The 25,334-nt window shown below is 43.3% G+C and overlaps 1 protein-coding gene across 1 annotated transcript in view; it reads left to right on the top strand.

The window, feature by feature from the left end:
* Positions 1–22,567, top strand: part of LOC139407269 (FIG4 phosphoinositide 5-phosphatase a) — a 101,508-nt gene extending 78,941 nt beyond the window's left edge. Inside the window, exons 22-24 of the mRNA XM_071150900.1 lie at positions 5,162–5,247; positions 10,913–10,987; positions 21,415–22,567. Of these exons, the coding sequence (XP_071007001.1) occupies positions 5,162–5,247; positions 10,913–10,987; positions 21,415–21,592 (339 nt within the window). The 3' untranslated portion in view covers positions 21,593–22,567. The remainder of the gene's footprint in view (positions 1–5,161; positions 5,248–10,912; positions 10,988–21,414) is intronic.
* Positions 22,568–25,334: the final 2,767 nt, after the last annotated feature.

Genomic DNA, 25,334 nt, shown 5'->3' with positions numbered 1-25,334 from the left:
GAGTTAAATGTCAGCTGACATGCAAACTGGACCTTGGGAAAGAAGGTGTTAACTAAATGTGAAGATTTCAACTATCGAGATTGAAAACTCATTCTGTGTCAATTTAAAAAAAGATTTTCAGTGTCAGGTGGAGCTCTCTTGTTTCTCCTCACATGTTCAGAACATAATGAGGTTTCTCTTGGTTTCTCTCTCGCTAACTGGCCCTCTCTCATTCCCTCTCCTTCCCATTTCTGTCTCTCTAGCCAACATTCTGTCTCCCTCTCTCCCCCTCTCACTCACGGAGTTGACCTATCGGTGTTATGTGTTATTGTTTGAGAACATGAATTTCTCCCCTATCCATTGAGATTTTCACAATGGTCGCATAATCATTCAGATAATGAATCCATAACATGGCATACAAATGATATGTAATCAAAAGCGTATTCACCACAACACAGTTTGAGTTCTTATAGTTTGATTGAACTCCCCAGGACACTGATAGTTTTGGATGGTTTGGTTTGATGGTTTGGCTTTTTAGACAGCAGAGCAAAATGTAGAAGACTAACATATCACCGCAGCTGATATTGTGTTCTATCATCAACGTTATCCACAGTCACCAGTCTAATACATGGTATCATAATGATTATACTAGAGTGAATCAAATACACGAGACTGATCTATTTTCATGTGCACACACACTTCACAACAAAAAACGGGGGGCTCTCATCTCTCGCTTGTGACTCAAGGTCTCTCTCTGTGTTTCCATGACAACTGGACTGGTTGAATATTCTCCTTAGTAAGCAAGCGAGAGAGCAAAGGGGGGACAATGGGAGTTTGAATTTGAATAGGATGACCTGGAAGCGGAGCTGGGCTTTAGCCCTTTGATGCCAGCCTCAGTCAGAATACATTGTGTGGTCGTGTCCCAAATGGCACCCTATTCCCTATATAATGCACTAATTTGGACCAGAGCCCTATGGGCCTTTTCAACAGTAGTGCACTACAAAGGCAATAGTATGCCATTTGGGACACAGACATGCTGTTGGACTGGTACCCAGGTGGTAGTACCACTGTCTATTAAGAGTGGTACCATCACCTGGACCTCATGTGAGTGCTACCATAAAAGGGGTATTTAGATTGGCAGCAAGGTGTGAGTAGATTCCATTGGAGCTCATTCAGGTCAGGAAATGAACTGGGGAAGATGGGGAGCATATTGAAGATGAGGAGGAATTACCAACTCATGAATTGTATAGAACTGGCCATCCTAATGAAGTAGATGACTTGGATGTAATTAATTAATGGCTCACAGTACTTTTCCCTTTGAGAGAGACAACACAACGAGTTCTCTCCTTCTCTATCCATTCTACCATCCTTTAGGTCAGTTGGTTTGGAAAGGCCTCTTCCCCTGAGTTCATATCATATCTGATATTTCTGTTTGTCAATCATAGACTGGGTAGGTCTATGGTAGTTTTGTCTCGACTTATCTCTCAATGTCCAGTTACTGAACCTTACTCGAACGGTCATTCCCACCTTCTGTCCATCTCCTGCCCCCCTCCCTCCCTCAGGTGGTTGCCTCCTGTATGTTTTATGATGACAGCTAGGGGCTAAATTCTACTCTGTCGTAAAATGAAATACAACATAAGCATAAATTAATAGATGGATGGACCGAGATGAAAAGAGATGAGGCCACTAGAAAAGAGACAGAGTAATCGACAGCCAAGCCCAGTGACCTACACCGGGACACATAGAAATGTCACGCTTTGCTTCAAAATCCCAATTGTACTCAATCTGTTGCTATAACGAGACTATTGTGTGCCACATTTGTTGTCAGCGGCGATGGTAACCCAGATGCTGTTTGGGTGTCTCTTTGACCGACTAGACCCTCGTTTTGTGAAGAAGCGGCGAGGTCGGTGGTGGTGAATCAAGTTTTTGTTTTTGTGTGCCGCCAGGCAGCCACACAACATGGCTTCTGGTGCCAGCTGGGGGCTTGTGGGTAATTTCTTCCTCTGTTTACATTCTTGAGTAAAGTGTTCAGGTTAAGGGCCATCTCATACTCTCTAAACAGAGTATGCACAAGGATAAGCTCTCTCCTCTCCCCGTCTGCCGTGATGAGAGATCGAGCGAGGCCAGGAGCCATGGAGAGAGCAGGGTAGAGAGATGAAGACAGAGCAAAAGAAAGAGATTACTCTCCTCCGCTGTCCCCTTTTATTTTATTTAACATCTTTATTCACATTCTTTTAGATGTCAATTATATGTTAATTCACATGCTTTTAGATGTAAATTATATGTTAATTTGCATGCTTTTAGATGTAAATTATATGTTAATCCATATGCTTTTAGATGTCCACACACCTTTATGTTAATTCACATGCTTTTAGATGTCCATACACCTTTATGTTAATTCACATGCTTTTAGATGTCCATACACCTTTATGTTAATTCACATGCTTTTAGATGTCCACACACCTTTATGTTAATTCACATGCTTTTAGATGTCCATACACCTTTATGTTAATTCACATGCTTTTAGATGTCCACACACCTTTATGTTAATTCACATGCTTTTAGATGTCCACACACCTTTATGTTAATTCACATGCTTTTAGATGTCCATACACCTTTATGTTAATTAACATGCTTTTAGATGTCCACACACCTTTATGTTAATTCACATGCTTTTAGATGTCCATACACCTTTATGTTAATTAACATGCTTTTAGATGTCCACACACCTTTATGTTAATTCACATGCTTTTAGATGTCCACACACCTTTATATTAATTCACATGCTTTTAGATGTCCATACACCTTTATGTTAATTAACATGTTTTTAGATGTCCATACACCTTTATGTTAATTAACATGCTTTTAGATGTCCACACACCTTTATGTTAATTCACATGCTTTTAGATGTCCATACACCTTTATGTTAATTCACATGCTTTTAAATGTCCATACACCTTTATGTTAATTCACATGCTTTTAGATGTCCATACACCTTTGTTAATTCACATGCTTTTAGATGTCCACACAGCTTTATGTTAATTCACATGCTTTTAGATGTCCATACACCTTTATGTTAATTCACATGCTTTTAGATGTCCATACACCTTTGTTAATTAACATGCTTTTAGATGTCCACACACCTTTATGTTAATTCACATGCTTTTAGATGTCCATACACCTTTATGTTAATTCACATGCTTTTAGATGTCCACACACCTTTATGTTAATTCACATGCTTTTAGATGTCCACACACCTTTGTTAATTCACATGCTTTTAGATGTCCATACACCTTTATGTTAATTCACATGCTTTTAGATGTCCACACAGCTTTATGTTAATTCACATGCTTTTAGATGTCCATACACCTTTATATTAATTCACATGCTTTTAGATGTCCATACACCTTTATGTTAATTAACATGCTTTTAGATGTCCACACACCTTTATGTTAATTCACATGCTTTTAGATGTCCATACACCTTTATGTTAATTCACATGCTTTTAGATGTCCATACACCTTTGTTAATTAACATGCTTTTAGATGTCCATACACCTTTATGTTAATTCACATGCTTTTAGATGTCCATACACCTTTATGTTAATTAACATGCTTTTAGATGTCCATACACCTTTGTTAATTCACATGCTTTTAGATGTCCATACACCTTTATGTTAATGAACATGCTTTTAGATGCCCATACACCTTTATGTTAATTAACATGCTTTTAGATGTCCATACACCTTTATGTTAATTCACATGCTTTTAGATGTCCATACACCTTTATGTTAATTAACATGCTTTTAGATGTCCATACACCTTTGTTAATTCACATGCTTTTAGATGTCCATACACCTTTATGTTAATTCACATGCTTTTAGATGTCCATACACCTTTGTTAATTCACATGCTTTTAGATGTCCATACACCTTTATGTTAATTCACATGCTTTTAGATGTCCATACACCTTTATGTTAATTCACATGCTTTTAATGTCCATACACCTTTATATGTTAATTCACATGCTGCTTTCTGTTTTCTGATTCATCCTCTCCCCTCCCAGTCTTTCTTGCCAGATTCACTCATCCTCACATCCCCAGTAACAACCACACTGATTGCTGTTGACAACGAGAGGCAAAAAAACATTGAATAAAATATATATTTTTGTAAATATCCATTAACCCCAGTACTGTTTTCTCCCTCAGGCTTCATTTATAACATGCTTCCCTCATATGTTTTCTGCCTCTTCTTGGATCTGGAGTGGGTAGCGGGGAGGGGGTCATGAATATTTTGGGATAGAAGGTTAGCGGTTAGCTCACGTGTCTGCACATACACACACGTGTCGCTGCGTGCGAGCCTGTCCCAGAGAATGGATTGCTATGGCGCCAGAAAAACACAACTGATCAAATATTTAAACATCTGATCATTACCTTTCTGCTTGCTGTATAATTAGACACACTAATTCCATATTCCCCCTCTGTGTGTGTGTGTGCGTGTGAGAGTTTGTTTCTGTGTGTGTGTTTGCAAAGCTTCACTCTCTTGTATTTTGTTGTATCCGGCCACCTCCCTCCAGTTCTCTCGTCTTGGGCACAAACCATGGTGCCAGGTTGAATCCATAGCCTTTGAATGGAAATGCTATGTTTTGTGTTGGACATAGAGCTGTCCCATCATCTCAGAGGAGATAAGTGCTTGAAAGGCTACTGCTGTTACTTAAACCACCGCTGGACCATCCGCGTTATGTAGGGACAGAAGATGGATGTACACTTCACCTTTATTGTTATTCGTATTCATTCTCACTCTAGTCTCTTGTGGTGACAATCACAGGCGTTCCAGTCTGTAATTTTCCTATGTGGCTTTGTGTTTGCTGAAAAGCCATCTATTTTCTCCCTGCGGACTACAAAGCACACCTCCCACAGTAAACTACACTTCCCACGTCTAGTGTTTCTCAGGAGGGGAGGATGTGTTGATATGTTCTCCTCAGGTTTGGTCCCTGGTTAGAGGAAGGGGGTACAATCTGAACAGTTGCACAGTACAGTTGGAGAGCGCTTGAGGAGGTCTAGTCAGAGTTGTTCAGGATGATTTCATACTGTTTGTTTGTCTCCTTTCATCCCACTCCTCACTGTTACCTCTCACCTCTCTAACCTTTTGACCCCTAACATTTGACCCTTGCCCCCACACAGGACTTCCTGCAACAGTCCATGAGGGAAACCTATGGACTCAACCTGGCCGCGCTCCCTGCCGAGGAGGACATGCTCATATATGAGAGGTGAGACACACACACACACCATGAAAACGAGGGGCTTCCACGCATCATGTGAGAGATGATTTGACTGTATGCCGAAAAGATCGATCTTCATACTGCTGTCACACTGAGTATTGCATTTCAACCCCTGTGAGCTTCTGACCTACTGACACAAAACTGCCCAAACTTCTAATCATGACGGAGACTCGTTTCGTTATGAAAGTGGTCCCCTGTGAGACAAACAGAACTGATGATCAGCCAGTCTGATTCTGATCCTTTTCTCTGGACTGTTGATAATAGAAGACATCCTGTCCTGAAGACGGGTACAGGCCGTCCCATAGTCACTATTAGGGTGATGTTCTAAATGGACTCTGTCAACTGGAGAACCGCACACAAATGACTTCATGACCAGGTGAAAAATCTGTCCATATACCTGTTGAGCAAGGCACTTAAACATAATTTACTCCAGGGAATCCTACTACTATGGCTGACCTTGTAAAACAACACATTTCACTGCACCTATCCGGCATATGTGACAATAAACCATAACACCCAAACCCTTAAATTAAAACCATTTTGCCCCTAAAACACGCTGAAACAAATCCATTTGTTCTTGAACACAATGTTGTTCATTGGTGCGTATTACAATAAGGATTGCAAGCCACTTCTCTCCAGGAAAAAACATCAGCCTGATATTCCTGATACTCTGATGAATCCCCTTTCTGATTGTTTGGGGCATCTGGAAAAAAGCTTGTCGGAGAAGACAAGGTGAGCGCTACCATCAGTCCTGAGTCATGCCAACAGTAAAGCATCCTGAGACCATTCATGTTTGCGGTTGCTTCTCAGCCAAGGGAGTGGGCTCACTCACAATTTTGGCTAAGAACACAGCCATGAATAAAGAATGGTACCAACACATCCTCCAAGAGCAACTTCTCCCAACCATCCAGGAACAGTTTGGTGACGAACAATGCCTTTTCCAGCATGATGGGCAAAAGTGATAACTAAGTGGCTCGGGGAACAAAACATTGATATTTTGGGTCCATGGCCAGGAAACTCCCCAGACCTTAATCCCATTGAGAACTTGTGGTTAATCCTCAAGAGGCGGGTGGACAAACAAAAACCCACAAATTCTGACTAACTCCAAGCATTGATTATGCAAGAATGGGCTGCCATCAGTCAGGATGTGGCCCAGAAGTTAATTGACAGCATGCCAGGGCGGATTGCAGAGGTCTTGAAAAAGCCTTTGACACTTATAGAATGCTTATAATTATAATTCACTATTCCATAGTAACATCTGACAAAAATATCTAAAGACACTGAAGCAGCAAACTTTGTGAAAATTAATATTTGTGTCATTCTCAAAACTTTTGGCCACGACTGTACACAGTCTCTCAGCTCCTCATTCACATATAATCAAACGAGTAGTGATGAACACTCACAGCTAATGTTATACACTTTCCAAATCATGTCCAATTAATTGAATTTACCACAGGTGGACTCCAATCAAGTTGTAGAAACATCTCAAGGATGATCAATGGAAACAGGATGCGCCTGAGCTCAATTTGGAGTCTCATAGTAAAAAATCTGAATACTTGTGGAAACAAGGTGTTTTGAGATCAAAGTGCTAGCTACATGTAGAGACGTGTACACATTTGTACATTTAGTTCATATCCTTTGCTGGTTAGTGAGTTAATAGCCCAGTTCTAAATAATTTGTAGTCAGCAATGGGGGAGTGATTGCTTCCTACAAGAGCACAAAACGTGTGCATTTCTAGACATTTTTGAAAAGCGAGTCAGGTACAGAGCTTTTTTGTGTGTGTTGTATTTTGAGACAGGCTTCAATAAGCTAAGTAGCCAATAGGCAGAAGATAACATAATTTGTCTGATTCTCTGTAATAATGGTATGGGAATAATGCTGCATTTTATTTTGTAAAGTGGTTTCTTGCATCAAACAACAACATTTTGTGTCACCTTGTCTGTAGGACAAGTGGATGAACAGGTTAATGTCAAGCTCGGCTTGTTTTTTTCAACAGTCTCATGGAATGTAGGCCTAAACTGAACAACACACATTGGCTACTTCTGTAGGCTGAACGATAACAGCTATTTCCATGTTAAAATGTTGTTGGATGGTTTTTATGGTAGGCCACTCTGCTATACCTACATTATGATCAAATAGCCACAGTAGGCTACTTGACCACTGTTAAAATAAACGTAGTGGGTACAACCTCAGTGTTCACAGTAAAAAATGGTTAGAGCTCTGTCCAATTGGTTGTTGATCTTTGCTAAACAGCCATTTTCAGGTCTTTCCATCGATTTTCAAGTAGACTTAAGTAAAAACTGGATCTCGACCACTCCGGAACATTCACTGCCTTCTTGGTAAGCAACGCCAGTGTAGAGTTGGCCTTGTGTTTTTGGTTAATAAAAGGTAAATCATCTCCTAGTGTCTGGTGGAAACAGACTGAACCAGGCTTTCCTGTAGGATTTTGCCTGTGCATAGATCCATTAGTCCTTAAAGATTACAAGCATACCCATAACATGATGCAGCCACCACTATGCTTGTAAATATGGAAAGTGGTACTCAGTAATATGTTGTATTGGATTTGCCCCTAACATAACACTTTGTATTCAGGACAAAACTGAATTGCTTTGCAGCATTTTTTGTAGTATCACTTTAGTGTCTTGTTGCAAACAGGATGCATGTTTTGGAATATTTTTTATTAGCTTAGTATTGTAGAGTAACTGCAATGTTGTTGATCCATCCTCAGTTTTCTCCTATCACAGCCATTAAAATCTGACTGTTTTAAAGTCACCATTGGCTTCATGGTGAAATCCCTGAGTGGTTTCCTTCCTCTCCATGAAACTGAGTTAGGAAGGACACCTGTATCTTTGTAGTGACTGGGTATATTGATACACCATCCAAAGTGTAATGAACTTCATACTGATCAAAGGGATATTCAATGTCTACTTTTTTGTTTTACCCATCTACCAATAGATGCCCTTCTTTGCAAGGATTTGGAAAACCTTCCTGGTCCTTGTGGTTGACTCTGTGGTTGAAATTCACTGCTCAACTGAGGGACCTTATAGATAATTCTGTGTGGTGTGTAGAGGGATTAATTCAAAAATCATGTGAAGCACTATTATTGCACACAGAGTGAGTCCATGCAACTAATGTGACTTGTTAAGCACATTTTTACTCCTGAACTTATTTAGTCTTGCAATAACAGAGCAGTTTAATACTTATTGACTCAAGACATTTCAGCATTTTGTACATTTCTAAACATTTCTAAAAACACGATTCCACTTTGACATTATGGGGTGTTGTGTCTAGGCCAGTAACACAAACATCTAAATGTAATCAATTTTGAATTCAGGCTGTAACAACAAAATGTGGAAAAAGTTGAGGGGTGTGAATTCTTTCTGAAGGCACTGTACATACTGTGCCTGTAGGACACATACAATGAATGGCTCATTAATATGTACTGTATGATCATATCTATAATCCCCCTTCAGAAGTATAGTTCTGCTCTCATCATCCAAGCTTTTCACCATGTGTTATGGCAGCCTATACTATAGTGGCCATCAGTGTAGGGATGGAACTCAGGACACAGAGGGGTACCTCAGGTTAGCTACGGCCGTCTCTTCCTCAATGAACAACTAAGTGTGTGTGTTGGGCCTTTGAAGACCCTTGGAGCTTAATCCCACCAGAACACACACACACTCACGTCTCCCTACCTGTGGGGCGTCCTGATGGAACCACAGAAATGGAGAGATTAATCAGGCCAGGGGAACAATAAAGTTTTGTGTTTCTCGCTCTCCCCTCACAGCCCTGTATTTATAGGTGCTGTTCGTCATACTGTCCTTTGTTCCTGTGTCCTTCTGTACCCCGGTCACTCAGATATCACATTTTGGAGGAACTGAACACAGCCATTGTATAGTACTGGGAACTATTGTATGAAGATAATTATTGGTTATTCGTCACCTTGCTTTTACCTTAACCAGTGGAGGCTCCTCAGAGGAGGAACGGGAGGACCACCCTCAGTGAATTTCGTGAAAATATAAATGTTAAAACATTGAAAAAGTGATCCTTTTTAAATAAATATTCATATATTAATGTCACCAAATAATTGATTAAAACACATTGTTTTGCAATGAATGTCTTCAGTAGCCTCAACAGCACTCTGTAGGGTAGCACCATGGTGTAGCCAGAAGACAGCTAGTTTCCCTCCTCCTTTTGGTACATTGACTTCAATACAAAACCTAAGAAGCTCTTGGTTCTCACACCCTTCCATAGACTTACACAGTAATTATGACAACTTCCAGAGGATGTCCTCCAACCTATCAGAGCTTTTGCAGCATGAACTGAAATGTCCACCCAATCAAAGGATCAGATAATGAATCTAGTACTGAAAGCATAAGCTACAGCTAAGTAGCACTGCATCAAATATGGTGAGTAGTTGACTCAAAGAGAGAGAGAGACAATAGTTGAACAGTTTTCAACAAATTCATTTCTTCAAAAATGAAGGAGAAGCATGCGAGATTCTGTACTTTTTTTATTTTTTCAGTTTCACTTAGCTAGCAAATGCAGCTGGCTAGTTTAGTTACTCAAACACCTGGCTCAAATAGAGAGGGATGCTATGTTAGCTTGCTGCCTATGACTATCCAATACTGGAACTCTTCCAAGTCAAGGTGGGCTTTTGGTTTTATTAATGTATTGCCGCGGGAGCCTGCCGGTGTAACTGCTTACTGTGACTGTACACTGTAACGTTACTGTATGAATGTAGCAGGTTTACGAATGAGTTAGTCCTATTAGCTATGTTGACTAGGACGTTACTTTAGCTAATATGGGGACAACTATGTAGGCTGTGTGTAGTGGTTATGAGATGGTTTGGCTTGGAAAGTTTTCTTTCGCCTGGTCACATACAGCTGAAGTGTTGTTCATTGAAGTCTACAAACGAAGGGAAAAGGTGAGACGAGAGTGCATAGAGGCAAGAAGGAATACAATGTGAACTGTTTGTGTGATCAGGGGTGTCTTCATTCCATCGATATCTGTTGATAAACGTTTCTTAAACGGATGCAAACGAAACGGGGATAAAAACCTGAATTTGTCAATAGAAACTCTTGTTTGCAACTGTTGGACTAATGATTACACCCTAGATAAGCTAGATGCAGGCACGAGATCTCGTACAACGCTGTGTACTACTCCCTTCACAGAACCGTGCAAACTGGCTCTAACCAGAATAGAAAGAGGAGTGGGAGGCCCCGATGCACAACTGAGCAAGAGGGACAAGTACATTAGTGTCTAGTATGAGAAACAGACGCCTCACGAGTCCTCAACTGGCAGCTTCACTAAATAGTACCCACAAAACACCAGTCTCAACGTCAACAGTAACGAGGCGACTCCAAGATGCTGGCCTTCCAGAAATATCAACTCAGATTTATGAACATTGTTTGGGATTCTGTGTTTTTCTATATATTGATTACTATTTTTCAATGTTACTTTTAGTTTGGAATGAGATGTTTGACGAGCAGGCGTCCACATACTTTCCTAATTCAATGTTAAATATTTGATACAGTGGTGTCTAAAAAAAAGAGGTGTGATGCTACTTACGTTATCTGAAATGTTTGGTGATGTTTGGGTCTCCGTGGTGATCAGCTGTTTAAACACTGACTGTGTGTGTGTTGTTCTGCAGGTTTGCCTATCTGGGTCAGAACCAGCACAAGTTGGAGAGAACCGAACCCTCAGTCCTGGAGAACGCCATCAACGTGTAAGTTGAGCGTTTAACACACAAACAAGTACACTGTCTAATACTATTCTAATGAACAGATGGATACAGGCCTTTTCAGACGACTCTGGAAAAAATGTAATAACACATTCCTTTCTAAGTGGTCCCAAAGGGGCTTGTGGACTTGTGCTGCCTGCCTCTCCACAATTTCTCTCTTCTTATTATTGTCTATCCCCTCCCTCTATCCTCCTCAGTGGTATTCTCTCATCAGTGGTAGCCTCTCGCTCCCGTGTCCTTCTGACCCACCCAAGTGCACTGTGAACCGGGGGTTTAGAAGTGCCAGCACTCCAACACATGTTAAAGCAATGTGCGCTACGCACGCACACACACACACACCATCTTATAAAAGCTTATGAACAACAGTCTCCTGGGAATAGGGTTGCAAAGCTACTGGTAATTTACTAAAGTTACTGGAATCTCTGCTAATATTGGTAATTAACAGTTCATCTATGGTAACTTTAGTCATTTATACTTTGACAAAAAAAAAAGTTGATATAGTATTCACTTTTATATCTGTGTCGATATTGTCCATGAGTTTCTAGTGGATAGACCATATGGTTATTGCCTAATTGATTAAAAAAAGCATCTGATCAACAATGGAATTATTTTTAATGAACTTTTCCAACTATTGAAATGTTTCACCACTGCCACCAGTTTGGCACCAAAACATTTACAACAAAGAAATGACATAGTACAAAATATATGTATTATATTTATATACTGACAACTCATATTAAGTACCAATGGTAACCAAGTTGATGGTTTTATATTTAGGATAATGTTTTACAACTTTTCATACATACAGTTGAAGTCGGAAGTTTACATACACCTTAGCCAAATACATTTAAACTCAGTTTTTACAATTCCTGACATTTAATCCTCAAAACAAATCGCTGTCTTAGGTCAGTTAAGATCACCACTTTATTGTAAGAATGTGACATTTCAGATTTGATTTCTTTCATCACATTCCCAGTGGGTCAGAAGTTTACATACACTCAATTAGTATTTGGTAGCATTGCCTTTAAATTGTTTAACTTGGGTCCAATGTTTCCAGTAGCCTTCCACAAGCTTTCCACAGTAAGTTGGGTGAATGTTGGCCCATTCCTCCTGACAGAGCTGGTGTAACTGAGTCAGGTTTGTAGGCCTCCTTGCTCGCACACGCTTTTTCAGTTCTGCCCACACATTTTCTATAGGATTGAGGTCAGGGCTTTATGATGGCCACTCCAATACCTTGACTTTGTTGTCCTTAAGCCATTTTGCCACAACTTTGGAAGTATGCTTGGGGTCATTGTCCATTTAGAAGACCCATTTTCGACCAAGCTTTAACTTCCTGACTGATGTCTTGAGATGTTGCTTCAATACATCCACATAATTTTCCTCCCTCATGAAGCCATCTATTTTGTGAGGTGCACCAGTCCCTCCTGCAGCAAAGCATACCCACAACATGATGCTGCCACCCCCGTGCTTCACGGTTGGGATGGTGTTCTTCGGCTTGCAAGCCTCCCCCTTTTTCCTCCAAACATAACAATGGTCATTATGGCCAAACAGTTCTATTTTTATTTAATCAGACCAGAGGACATTTCTCCAAAAAGTAGGATCTTTGTCACCATGTGCAGTTGCAGACCGTAGTCTGGCTTTTTTATGGCGGTTTTGGAGCAGTGGCTTCTTCCTTGCTGAGCGGCCTTTCAGGTAATGTCGATATAGGACTCGTTTTATTGTGGATATAGATACTTTTGTACCTGTTTCCTCCAGCATCTTCGCAAGGTCCTTTGCTGTTTTTCTGGGATTGATTTGCACTTTTCGCACCAAATACATCTGTCTCTAGGAGACAGAACGCATCTCCTTCCTGAGTGGTATGACGGCTGCGTGTTCCCATGGTGTTTATACTTCGGTACTATTGTTTGTACAGATTAACGTAGTAGTACCTTCAGCCGTTTGGAAATTTCTCTTGTGGAGATCTACAATTTTTTTTCTGAGGTCTTGGCTGATTTCTTTAGATTTTCCCATGATGTCAAGCAAAGAGGCACTGAGTTTGAAGGTAGGCCTTGAAATACATCCACAGGTACACCTCCAATTGACTCAAATTATGTCAATTAGCCTATCAGAAGCTTCTAAAGCCATGACATCATAATTTTCGGGAATTTTCCAAGCTGTTTAAAGGCACAGTCAACTTAGTGTATGTAAACGTCTGACCCACTGGAATTGTGATACAGTGAATTATAAGTGAAATAATCTGTTTGTAAACAATTGTTGGAAAAATGACTTGTGTCATGCATAAAGTAGATGTCCTAACCGACTTGCCAAAACTTTTAATGACTCCAAACTAAGCGTATGTAAACTTCCGACTTCAACTGTACATGTGATATGAGTAATGTAAGATATGTAAACATTATTAAAGTGGCATTGTTTAAAGTGACTAGTGATCCATTTATTAAAGTGTCCAGTGATCGAGTCTCAATGTGGTCAGCCTCTCGGAGTTAGTGATGGCTGTTTAGCAGTCTGATGGCCTTGAGATAGAAGCTGTTTCTCAATCTCTCGGTTCCAGCTTTGATGCACCTGTACTGAACTCGCCTTCTGGATGATTGCGGTGTGAACAGGCATTGGCTTCGGTGGTTGTTGTCAGTCACAAAGAAGATGTCTTAACAGACTTGCCAAAACTATAGTTTGATAACAAGACATTTGTGGAGTGGTTGAAAAATGATTTTAATGACTCCAGCCTAAGTGGATGTAAACTTCTGACTTCAACTGTATTTTTTTTAAAGGCCCAGTGCAGTGAAGAATTAGATTTTCTGTTTTTTATACTAAATGCTAATGCTTTATGCTAAAGCCCTTTTAGTGTAAGAGCTGTTTGTAAAGACCCCCTGAAATGTCAGCCTTTGTTGGTGGGATGGAGTTTTGACCTGCCTGGTGACATCACCACTAGTTAATAGACCCATAAGAAAGAGCATTCCAAACCTCTCTGCCAATAGCAGGTAGTTTTCAGTTTTTCCCCGCCCCACCAGACAGTCGTAGCAAAATTCTTGCTTGAGAAATTGCAGGGGGAAATTGGGAGAGAGGTACGGCAAAACGCTGTATCCTTGTGTTTGCTTTCTATCCATCTCCCCCTCCTTCCCTGGCACCCCACTCCCTCCATCCACAGCCTCATCCCCCTTGAGACCTGTCTCACCCATTGACTTAGGCATGGAGGGGATAATATTACATGAGGACAGACTCTACACTCACAGACTCACATTTATCCTAATTTAATTTCCTCTTCCAGTAGCCCTTTCCACTCACAACACCCATCATCCCATATACGGGTTGAAAATGGCTGATTTTCTCATTGATAAGTGCCTAAATTGGAACGCAGTAGCTGTACAGTTACATGCTATACGGGACATCAGCGCTCATGTTCTCGGCTTGAGGAAATGAAGCAAGCACACTTGTATATCTTTTGACTGACAGTCGTTTTAAACTTGAGAACCACTCTCAACAAGAACATGCCCGCATCCCTCCCACTAATGGGCCTACATTTGTATGTTTGTTGTTGTCTGAGTGAGGGAAATGTGGAAGGCGACATGTCGTGAGGAGTCTGTGTTTTAAAAGACGAGTCGGTAAGGGTTATATTAAATACAGATTTAATGTCATAAAAACACACCACACACCCGTGATTCCAAATCTGCAATTCATATCATATTTAATCCACAGTTACATGGATGACCTGCCTTATACTCAGAGTTGTCCTGAACAGAAGGCACGATACTTTGGCGCCGATTCTATATGTATTGCGATTCTCATGATTCTATATGTATTGCGATTCTCATGATTCTATATTTATTGCGATTCTCATGATTCTATATTTATTGCGATTCGATGTTCCAAACATATTTCTCACCATATGTCTGCTGCAGAGGAACAAGAGAAGCCATGAGAACGTTTTGATCAGTCATGGAAATGAAAGTGCTGAAAACAAATTGGCTTCCTAATTAACAAGGTGAACAAGCTTCTCAAAATATGTGTACATGTATCTATCCCCCCACCCATCACTACTGCCTGTTAGATCTAGTGGACAAGCCGATTGGGTTGTAGCACCCTAAAATCCTGCAATCCTCTGGTCCAGGGTATTCAACTCTTACCCTACGAGGTCCGGAACCTGCTGGTTCTACCTGAACATTAATTGCACCCACCTGGTGTCCCAGGTCTAAATCAGTCCCTGATTAGAGGGGAACAATGGGGAAACAAAGCAGTGGAACTGAGTTTGAGGGCTCTGTTGTGTGTGTCTGTGTGGCATTAGACTGCTTAATGGGTTCATGCAATCACACCTCCACAGCCACATCCTTAATGTAGGATAATGTTAATTAGCTGTGTGTGTGTGTCTCAGAGGTGAGGGTGGTCTTCTAATACCTCAATCCTTCATCACCACCCACACACCTGCCCTGAGTGCATTCACCCTTTCATAGAACCCTTGTTCATCTCCACAGCCTGTTGTCACGGTAACACTCTTTCGTCTCATCCATCTCCTGGACGTTGAAGTGGTTGACGCATAGCAATCCATCTACACACACACTCACACAGACACACTTGTTGCTCTCTTCCTGGCTCAGTTTGATTGAGGCTAGAACAATAAAAGTCTTCAGTACCTTCCATAATAACCATGGTGAGAATTAGTCTGAATAGGGAAACTTTCAGAGAACCCTTTGAGAGGTTTGGAGGGTTAGATTGTTTGTTTTGTTTTCGCTGCAAAAAATATAGACTGGAGACAGGATGGAAGGAGAGCCACGTGTGTTATCAGGGTCTATTTACTGAATCAACGTGTTGCTGTGGATTCACATCACTGTAGAGATCAGTCAACCTCACAGCCAGAGGTTCCAAAATCTGAGGCAGAAAGGGAGCGATACGGAGAGAGAGACACACCAAATGCGACGGAAAGAGACAGCAATAGGGAGAGCGAGGCTGGTAGAGAGAGAAACCTCAGATCCGTCTCACAGGAGATTTAATTTGAATTTTGAGATATGAATTTGAATGACAGTGGACAGTGGAGCTCTAGATAAGCTGGTTTCTTTCTCTCAGGCAGTGCAGAAAAGGTAATGTATTTCTTTGCAGAACGTGTGTGTGTGTTGACCTCACATGCGCTTGGTAGTGAGAACCAGCCATCAGCATTGTTGACCTCGCATGCACTTGGTAGTAGGAACCAGCCATCAGCATTGTTGACCTCGCATGCACTTGGTAGTAGGAACCAGCCATCAGCATCGTTGACCTCACATGCGCTTGGTAGTAGGAACCAGCCATCAGCATTGTTGACCTCACATGCGCTTGGTAGAAACGAACCAGCCATCAGCATCGTTGACCTCACATGCGCTTGGTAGTACGAACCAGCCATCAGCATTGTTGACCAGCCATCAGCATCGTTGACCTCACATGAGCTTGGTAGTAGGAACCAGCCATCAGCATCGTTGACCTCACATGCGCTTGGTAGTACGAACCAGCCATCAGCATTGTTGACCTCACATGCGCTTGGTAGTAGGAACCAGCCATCAGCATCGTTGACCTCACATGCGCTTGGTAGTAGAAACCAGCCATCAGCATCGTTGACCTCATATGCGCTTGGTAGTAGGAACCAGCCATCAGCATCGTTGACCTCACATGCGCTTGGTAGTAGGAACCAGCCATCAGCATCGTTGACCTCACATGCGCTTGGTAGTAGGAACCAGCCATCAGCATCGTTGACCTCACATGAGCTTGGTAGTAGCAACCAGCCATCAGCATCGTTGACCTCACATGCGCTTGGTAGTACGAACCAGCCATCAGCATCGTTGACCTCACATGCGCTTGGTAGTAGGAACCAGCCATCAGCATCGTTGACCTCACATGCGCTTGGTAGTAGGAACCAGCCATCAGCATCGTTGACCTCACATGAGCTTGGTAGTAGCAACCAGCCATCAGCATCGTTGACCTCACATGCGCTTGGTAGTACGAACCAGCCATCAGCATTGTTGACCTCACATGCGCTTGGTAGTAGGAACCAGCCGTCAGCATCGTTGACCTCACATGCGCTTGGTAGTAGGAACCAGCCATCAGCATCGTTGACCTCACATGCGCTTGGTAGTACGAACTAGCCATCAGCATTGTTGACCAGCCATCAGCATCGTTGACCTCACATGAGCTTGGTAGTAGGAACCAGCCATCAGCATCGTTGACCTCACATGCGCTTGGTAGTACGAACCAGCCATCAGCATTGTTGACCTCACATGCGCTTGGTAGTAGGAACCAGCCATCAGCATCGTTGACCTCACATGCGCTTGGTAGTAGGAACCAGCCATCAGCATCGTTGACCTCACATGCGCTTGGTAGTAGGAACCAGCCATCAGCATCGTTGACCTCACATGCGCTTGGTAGTAGTTACCAGCCATCAGCATCGTTGACCTCACATGAGCTTGGTAGTAGCAACCAGCCATCAGCATCGTTGACCTCACATGCGCTTGGTAGTACGAACCAGCCATCAGCATTGTTGACCTCACATGCGCTTGGTAGTACGAACCAGCCGTCAGCATTGTTGACCTCACATGCGCTTGGTAGTAGGAACCAGCCATCAGCATTGTTGACCTCACATGCGCTTGGTAGTACGAACCAGCCATCAGCATTGTTGACCTCACATGCGCTTGGTAGTACGAACCAGCCATCAGCATTGTTGACCAGCCATCAGCATCGTTGACCTCACATGCGCTTGGTAGTAGGAACCAGCCATCAGCATCGTTGACCTCACATGCGCTTAGTAGTAGGAACCAGCCGTCAGCATTGTTGACCTCACATGCGCTTGGTAGTAGGAACCAGCCATCAGCATCGTTGACCTCACATGCGCTTGGTAGTAGGAACCAGCCATCAGCATCGTTGACCTCACATGCGCTTGGTAGTACGAACCAGCCATCAGCATTGTTGATCTCACATGCGCTTGGTAGTAGGAACCAGCCGTCAGCATTGTTGACCTCACATGAGATTGGTAGTAGGAACCAGCCATCAGCATCGTTGACCTCACATACGCTTGGTAGTATGAACCAGCCATCAGCATTGTTGACCAGCCATCAGCATTGTTGACCTCGCATGCGCTTGGTAGTAGGAACCAGCCGTCAGCATTGTTGACCTCACATGAGCTTGGTAGTAGGAACCAGCCATCAGCATCGTTGACCTCACATGAGCTTGGTAGTAGCAACCAGCCATCAGCATCGTTGACCTCACATGAGCTTGGTAGTAGGAACCAGCCATCAGCATTGTTAACCTCATATGCGCTTGGTAGTAGGAACCAGCCATCAGCATTGTTGACCTCACATGCGCTTGGTAGTAGGAACCAGCCATCAGCATTGTTGACCTCACATGCGCTTGGTAGTAGGAACCAGCCATCAGCATTGTTGACCAGCCATCAACATCGTTGACCTCACATGCGCTTGGTAGTAGGAACCAGCCATCAGCATTGTTGACCAGCCATCAGCATTGTTGACCTCACATGAGCTTGGTAGTACGAACCAGCCATCAGCATTGTTGACCTCACATGAGCTTGGTAGTACGAACCAGCCATCAGCATTGTTGACCTCACATGAGATTGGTAGTACGAACCAGCCATCAGCATTGTTGACCTCACATGAGATTGGTAGTACGAACCAGCCATCAGCATTGTTGACCTCACATGCGCTTGGTAGTAGGAACCAGCCATCAGCATTGTTAACCTCACATGCGCTTGGTAGTAGGAACCAGCCATCAGCATTGTTGACCTCACATGCGCTTGGTAGTAGGAACCAGCCATCAGCATTGTTGACCAGCCATCAGCATTGTTGACCTCACATGAGCTTGGTAGTAGGAACCAGCCATCAGCATTGTTGACCTCACATGAGCTTGGTAGTAGGAACCAGCCATCAGCATTGTTGACCTCACATGTGCTTGATAGTAGGAACCAGCCATCAGCATCGTTGACCTCACATGCGCTTAGTAGTAGGAACCAGCCATCAGCATTGTTGACCTCACATGCGCTTGGTAGTAGGAACCAGCCATCAGCATTGTTTACCTCACATGCGCTTGGTAGTACGAACCAGCCATCAGCATTGTTGACCTCACATGCGCTTGGTAGTAGGAACCAGCCATCAGCATTGTTAACCTCACATGCGCTTGGTAGTAGGAACCAGCCATCAGCATTGTTGACCTCACATGCGCTTGGTAGTAGGAACCAGCCATCAGCATCGTTGACCTCACATGCGCTTGGTAGTAGGAACCAGCCATCAGCATTGTTGACCAGCCATCAGCATTGTTGACCTCACATGAGCTTGGTAGTAGGAACCAGCCATCAGCATTGTTGACCTCACATGTGCTTGATAGTAGGAACCAGCCATCAGCATCGTTGACCTCACATGCGCTTAGTAGTAGGAACCAGCCATCAGCATTGTTGACCTCACATGCGCTTGGTAGTAGGAACCAGCCATCAGCATTGTTTACCTCACATGCGCTTGGTAGTAGGAACCAGCCATCAGCATTGTTTGTCAGTAAACTTTCCAAATGTCGACAAAATGAAATACGCTAGACAAGGTAGGATATTTTAGTGTCTGTAAAGTTAATTATGCGTGAAATGACGGTTGAAATACCTTTCTGCTCAAATATTGATGTAAACTTGGAGTCAAGCGATGATATGTTTTGTGGTCCTCCCACTACGACCCGGGAAACCATGCAGTTTATTTAACTACAGATGAAACCAGTTTTGATGAACTTCACAGGGTGGGGAAAGTGCACGGTGATCTTGATGCTGCTTTCCAATAAATATTGAGGGTCTTATTCTGGTGACTTGATGATCGATGCTTGACTGCCATTTCACAAATAAAAATAATCTTGCTCTTTTTTTCCATAATAGGAATCTCATGTAGATACCCTACCCGCACTGTAGGCCTATCGCCGAGCTGTTGGCTAGAGCACACGTGCAAAGACCAGGCACATTCACTATATAACGCAACATGCTTTGTGACAAAACCATCAGTAGTTGGAAATGTGATGGAAACCCATTTACTGACTTGTATTGTTTATTCGGTACATGGGAATTTAACTGCAAAAGTTATTCTTATGTGCACTACATCATCCCGCATATATTTTTAGCCGCAAAAAGTCTGTTTCATAGAAACAACTCTACTTGGAAAATGTACATTGTTTTTAATCAGGATTTTGTCACCAATTGGATGGAAACCTTGCTAGTGTCTTCTCTCTTATTCACGTATTCACCTACATTTTCCTCTCGGGAGAGGAGAGTTTCCACACCTCAACTGTTTCTCTCTCTCAGGCGCCCAGAAACCACACAGAAACACACACACTCGATTCACAGCCAGGGACTATGGGGACAGGGGAACCAGTAAAAAAGAGTGAGAATGAGAGGACAAAGAACAGAAAAGTAATTTGATTTACTACAGAGGAAGTGGGTCATCAAACGTGCTGGGACAACTAAGAGGAAGACCAGTGTTGCTACAGGAAATAGTGCTAGGAAAGGTTGAGGTTGAGTTCTACTCCACTTCCTGGTATTGTTCATCCTAGCTAACTTGTGACTGTTTGCTTTGCTCTGACTCACCCAAAACACTTGTCACAAGTGCTTCTCTTTCAAGACTAACTACTGTACATCACTCAGTGACCCACTGGAAGCCTCACTGTGTTGTCTTGGTGACCTCTCAGCCAACATCCGCTATCAGAGGTCAGTTTAGTACTGTGTGCTGAGTGTACATATCAAGCTCTTTTACAATAAGAGAGTTGTGACCGCCAAGCAGAACAGACACATTGTACCTCCACATCCACATGTTGTTCTTTTTCAGTCATAAAAACACTTGATGTTAAGTCTAGCCCAATGGCCGGCCCCATTGCTCAACACTGGCTTTTTACTAAAGTGCTCTGCTCTGATGAATTCTGTGTCATTCTGTGACGTTCTGAAAGCGGGGGGGTAGTGTTGAGTGCTGTGAGAAAAAGTGGTCTATGAAATGTCTGTATAGTGGGTATGTGCATGAGGCTGGTGGGTGGGGTGGGGTTGTGGTGTGGTGTGGCCACCCTCCAGAAGGATGACTTGAGAAACCTGAAGTAGCTAATGAGCTGTGTAGATGACTGAACATGCGAGGGGTTCAGCTTCCACACAAGTTATTATTAGTGATTACCAGGGCTGTAGAAATACCAACATTTCTCTCTCCCTCCCTGCATCCCCAATCATCTACAAATCTGTCTTGTGACCCATTCTCTTCTTTTAGGAACACGTTTCAGTTTAAAAATGTCACTTTTCTGCAGAACACATTTTGGTCTGTTTAGCTTAGTTATCTTACACGTGAATCACTACTACCTACAGCTACTGTACCACAGTAACTTATATCCAGCATGAGTTTAGCATTTGTTTTATTTTTCACCTCTCCCTCTTATCTCTCTCTCTCCAGTGTTCCTGTGTCATGCTTTACGACTGACAGTATATACGAGGTGTCGTCTCCGCAGGTGGACAGGGACAACAGGGAGGTGTTTGAGGGCCACGTGCTAACTGGCCTTGGCCAGGTGAGATCACTGTGCCGAGAGGACATACTCATGTACAGAGAGTATATCAAGAACAGGTACATGTGATGTGAGAGGCTCCATAACCATAGAATGAATAGAATGGTCATCCCCATTAAAGTCAATGATGGCATAATGGGTGGACTGGTGGCCATTGTGAGTGTACCCATAAGGAGCAAAGCAGGAAGTAAAAGCAGGAAGTGTGCGATCAATCTGTGATGTGATCTGTTAAGTCAACTCAACTGACATGACAAAAATAATAGATTCCATTGTAAGAGCCACATCAGTTAGCATCATTTGAATTAACATTCTACATTACCATGGAAATGATTTAATCAACAGGCAGCCATTACAAGTGTACCCATGAGTTTACCAGTCATATTGCCAGGGTCAGAGATTCCAAGCCTGTTCTATTCATTCTATTTCTATGGCCATAACCAACTCGCAACCATCGATCAACCACATCTCAACGTTGGATCAACCACGCTCTTGACCACAGCCCCATTACCTGCAAGGAGAGTGGATTGTGGTTTCATGGTATACAGTGGACTCCCAATCAAAGGCTTCTCAGGCTGATGAGATGACCGTTAGTGAGTGTTTCCAGAAGAGGCAGGACAATATTCCTAGTCTGTTTTATGACTTCATATTTTTCAGTAGTTATTTTAGAGTGACAGCAGTAAAGGATGAAAACAGGTTATTTATTTCAGTTATTTTAGTCATGATCATGTATGGCTTCCAAGGTTAAACAAGTGTTTCATTGTTTTCTTTTTCTCTCTCTTGCCATTTTAAACACATCCCTGTTATTTTAAATATAGCTTTTGAGTTTTACACACACTTAGCACAGCTGTCGTTTTTTTCTGTTTGGATGTTGGACAAAATAAACGTATCATGTTTACAAAACTAATTGATTTAATTCCATTTCATATAAATAATGTTTTTTATTTAGCTTTCTTTAGAACAACTGCCTATCTAAATACTGACGGCGAATAAGTGTGTAGCGCCATATTTAACTTGTATATTTATTAAATGTCATGTAAATCTAAATGTGATGAGGTTTCATTGGTGAGTGGACTACAGTAGCATCCTTAGAGAACAAGACCAAGCCACACTCCTTCCGTCTCTTCTTTCCTTCCTATCCTCTACAGCTGTCACTAAAAGAACTGCACATGTCAGACACACACTAACAGTACTGTATACTCATTCATTGAGGATGATTTGTCTGGTTGTGACTTTGGTCTGCGTGCTCTACTGTTGTATTCATTTTGTTAATCTCTCAATCTTTTTGTCTCGCTCTGTCTCTGTGTGTCTCCCTCGCTCTCTGTCTGTGTCTCTCCCTCGCTCTCTGTCTCTGAGTGTGTGTGTGTCTCTCCCTCACTCTCTGTCTCTCTGAGTGTGTGTGTGTGTCTCTCCCTCGTGCTCTGTCTCTCTGAGTGAGTGTGTCTCCCTCGCTCTCTGTCTCACAGTGTGCGTGTCTCCCTCGCTCTCTGTCTCTCTGAATGTGTGTGTGTCTCTCCCTCGATCTCTGTCTCTCTGAATGTGTGTGTGTCTCTCCCTCGCTCTCTGTCTCTGAGTGTGTGTGTCTCTCCCTCCCTCTGTCTCTCTGAATGTGTGTGTGTCTCTCCATCACTCTCTGTCTCTCTGAGTGTGTGTGTGTGTGTCTCCCTCGCTCTCTGTCTCTGAGTGTGTGTGTGTGTCTCTCCCTCGCTCTCTGTCTCTCTGAGTGTGTGTGTCTCCCTCGCTCTCTGTCTCAGTGTGCGTGTCTCCCTCGCTCTCTGTCTCTCTGAGTGTGTGTGTGTGTGTCTCTCCCTCGCTCTCTGTCTCTCTGAATGTGTGTGTGTCTCTCCATCACTCTCTGTCTCTCTGTGTGTGTGTGTCTCTCCCTCGCTCTGTCTCTCTGAATGTGTGTCTCTCCCTCGCTCTCTGTCTCTCTGTGTGTGTGTGTCTCTCTGTGTGTGTGTGTCTCTCCCTCGCTCTGTCTCTCTGAATGTGTGTCTCTCCCTCGCTCTCTGTCTCTCTGAATGTGTGTCTCTCCCTCGCTCTCTGTCGCTGAGTGTGTGTGTGTGTTTCCCTCGCTCTCTGTCTCTCTGAGTGTGTGTGTCTCCCTCGCTCTCTGTTTCTCTGAGTGTGTGTGTGTGTCTCTCCCTCGCTCTCGGTCTCTGAGTGTGTGTGTGTGTGTCTCCTTCGCTCTCTGTCTCTCTGAGTGTGTGTGTGTCTCCCCCTCGCTCTCTGTCTCTCTGTGTGTGTGTCTCTCCCTCGCTCTCTGTCTCTCTGTGTGTGTGTGTCTCTCCCTCGCTCTGTCTCTCTGAATGTGTGTGTCTCTCCCTCGCTCTCTGTCTCTCTGAGTGTGTGTGTGTCTCTCCCTCGCTCGCTGTCTCTGTGTGTGTGTGTGTGTGTGTGTGTCTCTCCCTCGCTCTGTCTCTCTGAGTGTGTGTGTGTGTCTCCCTCGCTCTCTGTCTCTCTGAATGTGTGGGTCTCTCCCTCGCTCTCTGTATCTCTGAGTGTGTGTGTGTCTCCCTCGCTCTCTGTCTCTCTGAGTGTGTGTGTGTGTGTCTCCCTCGCTCTCTGTCTCTCTGAATGTGTGTGTCTCTCCCTCGCTCTCTGTATCTCTGAGTGTGTGTGTGTCTCCCTCGCTCTCTGTCTCTTTGAGTATGTGTGTGTCCCTCGCTCTCTGTCTCTCTGAGTGTGTGTGTGTGTGTCTCCCTCGCTCTCTGTCTCTCTGAGTATGTGTGTGTCCCTCGCTCTCTGTCTCTCTGAGTGTGTGTGTGTGTGTGTCTCTCTCGCTCTCTGTATCTCTGAGTGTGTGTCTCTCTCGCTCTCTGTATCTCTGAGTGTGTGTGTCTCTCGCTCTCTGTATCTCTGAGTGTGTGTGTCTCCCTCACTCTCTGTCTCTCTGAGTGTGTGTGTCTCTCTCGCTCTCTGTATCTCTGAGTGTGTGTGTCTCCCTCACTCTGTCTCTCTGAGTGTGTATGTGTCTCTCACTCTCTGTCTCTCTGAGTGTGTGTGTCTCCCTCACTCTCTGTCTCTCTGAGTGTGTATGTGTCTCTCACTCTCTGTCTCTCTGAGTGTGTGTGTGTCTCCCTCGCTCTCTGTCTCTCTGAGTGTGTGTTTCTCCCTCGCTCTCTGTCTCTCTGAGCGTGTGTCTCTCCCCCGGGCTTCAGAGAGCTTTGCAGCCACTGACTTTCTCACAGATATAACACACATTCAGTTATACACACTCCACAAAGACACACACACCCTGGCCGCTGGTCCTTTCTCCATGGCCTCTCTGTGCCTAGTGGTTAGAGGAATGAGAAGGAAGGGGGAGAGAAGGCGTGGAAGGAGGACGGATGAACAGCCTGCTGCATATACCCGCATGTAGAGAAGAGGGAATGAAACCGAGAGTGAACATCTATTAGCTGTTATTAAGCACAGATTAAAGCTGAGGGAGAGAACGTGTGCTGGTGTCTGCTTGTCTCCCACATTTCTGGCCAGCGGGACAAAGCTGGGTGCCGAGAGAGATAAGATTAGCCAATCAGACAGAGAGAAACAACAACCATTAGGACAGCTCTTTATATACTTGGTCTTTCTGGTTTCCTTGTCTAGTGACATTATCAAAAAAAGACCGTTGGAGATCAGAAATCAGACCAAGCCCATGAGCGTACATGTGCTTAGGTAAACATGCCTCCCCTCTCTCCATACCACCTATTCTCCCTCTCTTTTTTCTTCACTGTAAAAGGCTGTTTGGCCTTAGGCATATACAGCTGTAGCAAGGTTAACAAGGTGGGCATTTATAGATTTCAGGATGAATATGCGTCTCAGGAGGCTGCTGGCA

Source organism: Oncorhynchus clarkii, chromosome 4 (genome assembly GCF_045791955.1).
Source record: "Oncorhynchus clarkii lewisi isolate Uvic-CL-2024 chromosome 4, UVic_Ocla_1.0, whole genome shotgun sequence".
Lineage (NCBI taxonomy): Eukaryota > Metazoa > Chordata > Actinopteri > Salmoniformes > Salmonidae > Oncorhynchus > Oncorhynchus clarkii.
Note: the sequence above shows the minus strand (reverse complement) of the source record. Positions and strands in the feature narration are given on the sequence as shown.